General features: G+C 39.1%; 1 gene segment (V, D, J or C); it reads left to right on the plus strand.

Moving 5' to 3' along the window:
* The first annotated feature begins 9,755 nt into the window (after positions 1–9,755).
* Positions 9,756–10,465, plus strand: LOC113616888 (T cell receptor alpha variable 18-like). The segment is given in 2 exon segments: positions 9,756–9,887; positions 10,020–10,465. Coding segments are annotated over 2 exon segments (453 nt in total).
* The last annotated feature ends 153 nt before the right edge of the window (positions 10,466–10,618 follow it).

Below are 10,618 nucleotides of genomic sequence, written 5' to 3' on the forward strand. Positions count from 1 at the left end.
CTCACATCAAAACTGTGGTTCTATTAGTAAGAAATAGGAGAGAATGGGCATTCTTTAGGAAAATAGCAATTTCTGCTATCCTCAGTTTAGGGTATATTAAGACTCATATGGGTGTTTTTGCTTCATAGTTATTCATTTTTGAAATAGTATATCCAGTCTAACTCCCAGTTCTATTGAGTTTGCTTCCTAAGGGTCTCCAGAACATGTCATAAACCCCACATGCTAATTCACCTCCACCATCCTAATTAAAAATCCATTTTAGTCCCTTGCTCCCCAGCATGTGACACACCCCATCATTCTTCAATGTAGTCCTCTGTACCACAGTGAGAATGATCTTGTCGGACTGCAGATTTGAGCATGTCAATCACCTGGATTCCCATTTGTTCTTAGAATAAAGAGATACTTATTTTAAAATTTTTAGTTATTTTATTTTTGGCTGCATTGTGCCTTCTTTGCTGCGCGTGGGCTTTCTCTAGTTGTGGTAAGCCAGGGCTACTCTTCGTTGCGGTGCGCAGGCTTCTCATTGTGGTGGCTTCTCTTGCTGTGGAGCACGGACTCTAGGTGCACAGGCTTCCGTAGTTGCAGCACGCAGGCTGAGTAGTTGCGGTACACAGGCCCTAGAGTGCACAGGGTACAGTAGTCACGGTGTGTGGGCTCAGTAGTTGTGGCTCGTAGGCTCTAGAGTGCAGGCTCACTAGTTGTGGTGCACAGGCTTAGTTGCTCCACGGCATGTGGAATCTTCCTGGACCAGGGCTCAAACCCGTGTCCCCTGCATTGGCAGGTGGATTCTTAACCACTGTGCCACCAGGGAAGTCCCAAAACTTCTTAATATGACCTACAAAACCTTGCATAATTTAGGATCTTGTTACGTCTCCAACCTCATTTCACAATGTACTCCTAATCTCTCTCCCTCTCTGTCTCTCTCTCTCTTCAACAATACTGGTATTATTTTCTTTTTTTAAAATTAATTAATTATTTTTTGGCTGCGTTGGGTCTTTGTTGCTGCGTGTGGGTTATCTCTAGTTGTGCTGAGTTGGGGCTACTCTTCGTTGCAGTTCACGGGCTTCTCATTTCCGTGGCTTCTCTGTGGCCCAGCACGTGCTCTAGGCGCGCGGGCTTCAGTAGTTGTGGCACGTGGGCTCAGTAGTTGTGGCTCGTGGGCTCTAGAGCACAGGCTCAGCAGTTGTGGTGCACTGGCTTAGCTGCTCCACGGCATGTGGGATCTTCCTGGACCAGGGCTTGAACCCATGTCCCCTGCATTGGCAGGCAGATTCTTAACCATTGCACCACCAGGGAAGTCATTAAGTTTCTTAAAAGTACCTTTTTCCTACTATATGACCCCTTCATAGCAACTGTAGGTGATTTCTTATTTATTTTCCTTTTCCTAAATTTTTTTCCTCCCTTCAACAGAGTAAAAAAAATAGTAAATGCCTATTCATTCTTATACATCTGTCCAAGGGTCTGTAGCTGAAGGAAGCTAGGGGGCATTTTTAGAATTATAGACCTCTGCATTTTCACATTTGCAGTTTCTCCTTTACTTCTTTGATTATTTGATTAAGACCTGTTTTCATTACTACTTCGGTGAGTTCCTTAATGGTAGCGTCCATATCTGTGTGTCTCACCCTTGAAAACTAGCATCAATGTATCTTAGGCATTAGGATCATCTAATTTCCTTCTTCTTCTTTTCTATCCATTAATGTATTCTTTATTTTAAGTCTCCTCAAAAGGATATGATATAATATTTATTAAAAAAAGAAATCTTTGGAAGTTTATGGATACATTCTTATGGCATAGCAGGGATTGGCAAAGCACAGCCCAAAGGGCAAAGCAGCCTGACACCTGTGTTTGTAAATAAAGTTTTATTGGAAAACAGCCCTGTCCATTTATTTATGCATTGACCATGGATGCTTCGTGTTATAACAGCATAGTTGAGTAGTCACGACAGAGACTATATGACTTCAAATCCTAAACTATTTACTATTTGACCCTTTACAGAAAAACTGTTTGCCAACCTGTGGGGTGTAGGAATTACATGGGAATTTTTAGATTTGCAGTTTTTTGTTTGATAGCAACAAATTAAATAACAAAAGCATATTTCTAATCATCTGTATTGCCAACTTAGAATACTTCCCTTGGTTTTGAGGCTTTTGTGTTCTTTACGTTATTTTTAACAAATTAAAGACAAATGGAATAATGGCACTTTACAAATAAAAGTATCTCAGTTCTTTAAATGGATAAAAGTATTATGAATATTTTTTAAACATTTAAAAAATTTTTACTGAAGTATAGTTGATTTACAGTGTTGTGTTAGTTCAGTTGTACAGCAAAGTGATTCAGTTATACATACGTATCTATTATTTTTCAGATTCTTTTCCATTATAGGTTATTACAAGATATTGAGTATAGTTCCCTGTGCTATACAGGGATCTTGCAGGGCAGTTTGTCTTGCATAACACCTGAGCCAAGATTTTCTTGACGATTCCACCAAAGGATCAAGAAACTAGAGGAATAGTTCTGTCAACTTTTATGTAACTCCAAACAAAACCTCCTGCTGCTTCTCAGCCAGCCATGCTGCTTGCTTTCTGCATACTGCATAACGGAGAATTTAACAGTTATCATAGTTTTAATGGTACTGGAGGATGTAGTCACTGTCCTCACCTAACAGGGTGGATGTCTGGACACCCACCTGAAGGTAAACACTGCCTTCTTCCCTAAATTCTGGAGTCCTGCACACTGGGTTTGGACACCTGAGCATTGGGAGTTAAACATCAGGATAAACAGGCCAAAGAAATGGAGAGGGAGAGAAAAGAACAAAAATAAATCTAAATAGTGGAAATAAAGTATTCAAGCAGGTTTTATTTCCCTGGTGATAACTGCATCAGCTCTCTACTTCCAGTCTGAGCCCTCATTCCACATGGCTGGGTCCAGGCTAGTGGGAGTACAGGCAGGGCATAAGAGTTGTTTTACTTACCTGCTCCTCACTCAACTGAAAGCAATTTGAGATAGGAATCGTGTCTGGTTTTGGTTTACACATTGTAGACAACTCTGTAAATTTCCAAAATGACTGCTTGAGCCTAGCGATTCCTGAACACGCACAATAATATAAGAGTACCTAGGTGGTCTGCTGAGCCAGAGAGTCTGCCAGCAGGATAACTCTACTCAAGACCCTAATTTTAGTAAGAGCTTAAAAAATAGATCATTTTAACTGGTGAGAAAATCTATGTAGGTGAATATGTATCATTTGAAGCAGACGATTCTTGTGTTCAACTGACTTAGTCATAGCCATTGTTACTAGATTGACAGCACTGCCCTGAGAGCCTGTGTAAGGCAACATCACAGCTGTCTGCAGAAACAAAGTCCCCATGCCTTAAAATAGTTGATGTGAGAAAGTAACAATGTTTTGACTTCCTGCTATAAATACAGTCATACTTTGCATAAAGTAAACCCAATCCTAGGGAAAGAATAAGCTATGAAATGACCCTGTCAAATCTTCTGCTGTGTTCACTTCACTAGCACAAATAATTGCACAAGAAACTAGACAAACAAGCTGACCGACACTGAGCAACCAGTTCTTTACATTGAGATTCCTGAATCCCTAATAATACAAAGAAACAGGAGACAGATAAATACCACACATGTGCCTCTAGAATGAACAGAGTCTGGCTAATACTATTAAGTATCGAAACTCTACTTTCTTAATAAATTACTTACTTGAATTAAAACAAGAATGTGACAAGAAGTGAAAAGAAGGTGTTTCAAAACAACTAAATGAAGTGGAGATAGGCAACCTTCCAGAAAAAGAATTCAGAATAATGATAGTAATCCAGGACCTCAGATAAAGAATGGAGGCAAGATTGAGCAGATGCAAGCAATGTTTAACAAAGACCTAGAAGAATTAAACAATAAACACCGAGAAGAATTCAAGAACAAGCAAACAGAGTTGAAAAATACAATAAATGAAATGAAAAATACACTAGAAGGAATCGATAGCAGTATAACTGAGGCAGAAGAATGGATAAGTGACCTGGAAGACAGAATGGTGGAATTCACTGCCATGGAACAGAATAACAAAAGAAGAATGAAAAGAAATAAAGACAGCCTAAGAGACCTCTGCGACATTAAACTACCAACATTTGCATTATAGTGGTCCCAGAAGGAGAAGAGGGAGAGAAAGGAGCCAAGAAAATACTTGAAGAGAATATAGTCGAAAACTTCCCTAACAAGGGAAAGGAAATAGCCACCCAAGTCCAGGAAGCACAGAGAGTCCCAGGCAGGATAAACCCAAGGAGAAACACACTGAGACACATAGTAATCAAAGAGACAAAAATTAAAGACAAAGGAAAATTATGAAAAGCACACAAGGGAAAAACAACAAATATCATACAAGAGAACTCCTGTAAGGTTAAGAGCTGACTTCTCAGCAGAAACTCTATAAGCCAGAAGGGAGTGGCACAATATATTTAAAGTGATGAAAGGGAAGAACTTACAACCAAGATTACTCTATCCAGCAAAGATCTCATTCAGATTTGATGGAGAAATCAAAAGTTTTACAGACAAGCAAAAGCTAAGAGAACTCAGCACCACACCACCAATCCAGCTCTAAAACAAATGCTAAAGGAACTTCTCTAAGTGGGAAACACAAGAGAAGAAAAGGACCTACAAAAACAAACCCACAACAATTAAGAAAATGGTAATAGGAACATACATATCCATAATTACCTTAAATGTGAATGGATTAAATGCCCTAACCGAAAGAAACAGGCTCGCTGAATGGATACAAAAACAAAACCCATATATATGCTGTCTACAAGAGACCCACTTCAGACCTAGAGATACATACAGACTGAAAGTGAGGGGATGGAAAAAGATATTCCATGCAAATGGAAATCAAAAGAAAGTTGAGTAGCAATACTCATATCAGATAAATAACCTCAGAATAAAGAATGTTACAAGAGACAAGAAAAGACACTACATAGTGATCAAGGGATCAATCCAAGAAGAAGATATAACAAGCATAAATATATATGTACCTGAAATAGGAGCACCTCAATACATAAGGCAAATGCTAAGAGCTATAAAAGAGGAAATCGACAGTAACACAATAATAGTGGGGGACTTTAACACCTCACTTACACCAATAGACAGATCATCCAGACAGAAAATTAATAAGGAAACACAAGCTTTAAATGACACAATAGACCAGGTAGATTTAATTGATATTTATAGGACATTCCATCCAAAAACAACAGATTACACTTTCTTCTCAAGTGCACACGGAACATTCTCCAGGACAGACCACATCTTGGTTCACAAATGAAGCCTCAGTAAGTTTAAGAAAATTAAAATTATATCAATCTTCTTTTCCGACTACAACACTAAGAGATAAGAAATAAATTACAGGGAATAAAACGTAAAAAAACACAAACACATGGAGGTTAAACAATAAGTGACTAATTAACCAAGAGATCACTGCAGAAATCAAAGAAGAAATGAAAAAATACCTAGAAAAAAGTGACAATGAAAACACAATGATCCAAAACCTACGGGATGAAGCAAACGCAGTTCTAAGAGGGAAGTTTATAGCAATGCAATCCTACCTCAAGAAACAAGAAACATCTCAAATAAACAGTCTAACCTTACACCTAAAGGAACGAGAGAAAGAACAAACAAAACCCAACGTTGGTAGAAGGAAAGAAATCATAAAGATCAGAGAGGAAATAAATGAAATAGAAACAAAGAAAAAAGTAGCAAAAATCAATGAAACTAAAAGCTGGATCTTTGAGAAGATAAACAAAATTGATAAACATTTAGCCAGACTCATCAAGAAAAAGAGGGAGAGGACTCAAATCAATAAAATTAGAAATGAAAAAGGAGAAGTTACAATGGACACCCCAGAAATACAAGGCATCATAAGAGACAGAAATACAAGGCATCATAAGAGTCAGCCAGGAAGAAACAGAAAATATAAACAAACCAATCACAAATAATGAAATTGAAACTGTGATTAAAAATCTTCCAAGAAACAAAAGTCCAGGACCAGATGGCTTCACACGTGAATTCTATAAAACATTTAGAGAAGAGCTAACACCCATCCTTCTCAAACTCTTCCAAAAAATTGCAGAGGAAGGAACACTCCCAAACTCATTCTACGAGGCCACCATCACGCAGATACCAAAACCAGACAGAGATACTACAAAAATGAAAATTACAGACCAACATCACTGATGAATATAGATGCAAAAATTCTCAACAAAATACCAGCAAACAGAATCGAACAATACATTAAAAGGATCATACACCGTGATCAAATGGGATTTATCCCAGGGATGCAAGTATTCTTCAATATACACAAATCAATCAGTGTGATACGCCATATTAATAAATTGAAGAAGAAAAACCATATGATCATCTCAATAGTGGCAGAAAAAGCTTTTGACAAAATTCAACACTAATTTATGATAAAAACTCTCCAGAAAGTGGGTACAGAGGGAACATACCTCAACATCATAAAGGCCATATACGACAAACCCACAGCAAACATCACTCTCAATGGTGAAAAACTGAAAGCATTTCCTCTAAGATCAGGAACAAAACAAGGATGTCCAGTCTTGCCACTTTTATTCAACATAGTTTTGGAAGTCCCAGCCACTGAGATCAGAGAAGAAAAAGAAATAAAAGGAATCCAAATTGGAAAAGAAGAAGTAAATCTGTCACTGTTTGCAGATGACATGCTACTATACATAGATAATCTTAAAGATGTCACCAGAAAACTACTGGAGCTAATCAGTGAATTTGGTTTAGTTGCAGGATACAAAATTAATGCATAGAAATGTCTTGCATTCCTACACATTAACAGCAAAAGGTCAGAAAGAGATATTAAGGAAACAATCCCATTTAACATCACATCAAAAAGAATAAAACACTTAGGAACAAACCTACCTAAGAAGACAAAAGACCTGTACTCAGAAAACTATAAGATACTGATGAAAAAATCAATGATGACACAAACAAACAGAGATATATACCATGTTCTTGGATTGGAAAAATCAATATTGTGAAAATGACTATACTACCCAAAGCTTGATAGGGATTGCACCGAATCTACAGATTCGGTGCAATCCCTATCAAACTACCAATGGCATTTTCAACAGAACTAGAACAAAAACTTTCACAATTTGTATAGAAACACAGAAGACCCTGAATAGCCAAAGCACTCTTGAGAAAGAAAAATGGTGCTGGAGGAATCAGGCTCCCTTACTTCAGACTATATTACAAAGCTACAGTAATCAAGACAGTATGGTACTGGCACGAAAACAGAAATATACATTAATGGAACAGGATAGAAAGCCCAGAGATAAACCCATGCATCTATGGTCAACTAATCTAGGACAAAGGAGGCAAGGATATACATTGGAGAACAGACAGTCTCTTCAATAAGTGGTGCTGGGAAAACTGGACAGCTACATGTAAAAGAATGAAATTAGAACACTCCCTAACACCATACACAAAAATGAACTCAAAATGGATTAAAGACCTAAATGTAAGACCAGACAATATAAAACTCTTAGAGGAAAACATAGGAAGAACACTCTTTGACATCAACAACAGCAAGATCTTTTTTGACTCACCTCCTAGAGTAATGGAAATAAAAACAAAAATAAACAAATGGGACCTAATGAAACTTAAAAGTTTTTACACAGCAAAGGAAACTATAAACAAGATGAAAAGACAACCCTCAGAATGGGAGAAAATATTTGCAAACAAATCAATGGACAAAGGATTAATCTAAAAAATATATAAACAGCTCATGTAGCTCAATATTAAAAAAACAAGCAACCCAATCCTAAAATGGGCAGAAGACCTAAATAGTCATTTCTAAAAAGAAGACATGCTGATGGCCAAGAGACACATGAAAAGCTGCTCAACATCACTAATTATTAGAGAAATGCAAATCAAAACTACAATGAGGTATCACCTCACACTGGTTGGAATGGGCATTATCAGAAAACCTATAACAACAAATTCTGGACAGGGTGTGGAGAAAAGGGAACCCTCTTGTACTGCTGGTGGGAATATAAATTGATACAGCCACCATCGAGAACAGTATGGAGGTTCCTTAAAATCTAAAAGTAGAACTACCATACGACCCAGCAATCCCACTACTGGGCATATACACAAAGAAAACCATAATTCAAAAATACACATGCACCCCAATGTTCATTGCAGCACTGTTTACAAAAGCCAGGTCATGGAAGCAACCTAAATGCCCATTGACAGACGAATGGATAAAGAAGATGTGGCACATATATACAATGGAATATTACTCAGCCATAAAGAGGAAGGAAATTGGGTCATTTGTAGAAACGTGTATGGACATAGAGACTGTCATACAGAGTGAAGTAAGTCAGAAAGAGAAAAACACATATCATATATTAACGCATATATGTGGGATCTAGAACAATGGTACAGATGAACCGGCTTCCAAGGCAGGAATAGAGACACGATGTAGAGAGCAAATATATGGACACCAAGGGGGGAAAGTGGGGTGGGAGAGGGTGGTGGTGGGATGAATTGGGATTTGGAACTGACATATATACCCTAATATGTATAAAATAGATACCTACTAAGAACCTGCTGTATAAAAAATAAAATAAAAGAAGGTGTTTCAAGAACCAAGACACCTAAGTAAGGTCACCTATCCCTCATAAGGCTAAAGGTGTAAGGCTGCTGTTATCTAAGTACGGTTCATGGGCCCAAAGGAGGCCTTTTCAGGGTGGTTTACCAAACCCGATGAGTTTTCTCTCTTTTGTTGCAGATTAGTACTCCACACAGGATTCACAGTGACCCCCCCTGTCATTATCTCTCTCTCTCTCTCTCTCTTTTTGTAGACGTCCCTCCTCTCTGGTACACTGGTCCACAAATTCTAGGTGCTTCAAGATCCCCAATCTCCTATTCCGTCTCAATCTCACGGTGAGACAGCTGGGCTATTTTTGGTAAATCCCTCCCGCACTGATGCCGAGAAGCTGCCTCCATGAAGTAAGCTGGGCAATGTTCGGGCTCACCTCATCTGTTTTCCTTATCTCTGTGCTACCTGTAGCCCAATGTCCAAAAGTTGTTTCATACAGTTTGTCCAGTTGTCCAGTTGGAAGGAAGGTCAACTCTACCTTTCTCAGTGAAGAAGTTAACAGTAATTTGTTTTTATTGTATTTTACAAATATATCATTTCATGATGGATAAGGATAAAATCGTTTTCAACCAACCACACATTATTTGAGACATGCCTTAGGTAATGTTTCCTCTGTGGCATGCTGAATGAGTCTTGGGGATGAATAGTAATTCAGGCAAAGGATTTGGGGAGATTAGGGAGCACTTTCTAGGCACATGAATCCCTCTCTTACCCATGGGAGTCATGGAGACATATGCAAGGAAGAGACCTCTGACTATTCCAGTTAAAAATTCTGCCTGGGATTATTTGGGTAGCTAGAGATACTTGTACCATGCAGAAAATGATGGAAGCAACAACTGAATATTTCCCTAAGCATGCTCGTGTTTAGAGCTCTCTTCTGAGTCCTGTCCCATCCTCCTTTGTCTATGCCTCAAGCAGACATAGCTGTGGTGCAATTTTCAGGATGACCACCAGAGAGCGGGGTTTCCTACAAATGTGGTTCCTCTTTTTATTCAGGTGCTGGTTTGACTTGTTTACTTTGTAGCCGCAAGACAGATTACCGTTGCTGTGCAGAAAGGGGCTCTCAGTTTCTAAGTGAGGAGTTTCTATAGTATTCAGCTGCAAACTAGCCCCATTAGATTTGGTGTATTCTAGGGAGCAAGGCCCGTTGCCAACATGTTTTCTGCCACTCACTCTGTTCTTGTGATCTTCTTAATATTCAGTAAGTAACATTTTATCTATATTGTTCATGATTTTTCATTTTCCTATAATTATGGGTAACTTTTAGTTTTCTTCTCTGGCTGAAAACTCTCCTTCTGTCCATTTATAACATAAAAAAGTGATTCTCTTGTAGGAGGGACCAATGGAGACTCAGTGAACCAGACAGAAGGCCCAGTGACTGTCTCAGAGGGGGCGCCTAGGACCCTGCACTGCACTTACCAGACCTCTGATTCAGATCCCTATCTTTTCTGGTACGTCCAGTATCTCAACAAAGCTCTGCAACTCCTCCTGAAGGGCTCGAAGGCAAACCGGAGGGCAGAGCATCAAGGTTTTCAGGCCACTCTTGTTACGACTGACAGCTCCTTCCACCTGCAGAAAACCTCACTGCAAGCATCAGACTCGGCTGTGTACTACTGTGCTCTGAGTGACACGGTGAGAGGGGCTGCAGGGGGAGTTGAACACAAACCCAAGGGGAGCAGGAGGGCTGAAGTGAGCAGCCTTGGGAGGAAGAGGTATATTCTCTCCTTGGGCAGTGTTTAGTTTATTTAGAGCTTTTCAGGAAAATAAATCAAGCTCAGATCTAATTCCTAGAAACCCAGGAGGTTGGGACTTGTTCTTCAGGGAGAATAGGGTGGATGTCAGTCTTAAAGAAGACCCAAGCTCTGATCCCCAGAAGCGTCCCTGGTCAGCCAGAAAGACTCCTCCCTTCTCTAGACTGACTTTCAAAAACAT

The sequence above is a fragment of the Aethalodelphis obliquidens genome, unplaced genomic scaffold (genome assembly GCF_003676395.1).
Source record: "Aethalodelphis obliquidens isolate GAN/ISIS:26980383/991018 unplaced genomic scaffold, ASM367639v1 scaffold771, whole genome shotgun sequence".
In the NCBI taxonomy this organism is placed as follows: domain Eukaryota; kingdom Metazoa; phylum Chordata; class Mammalia; order Artiodactyla; family Delphinidae; genus Aethalodelphis; species Aethalodelphis obliquidens.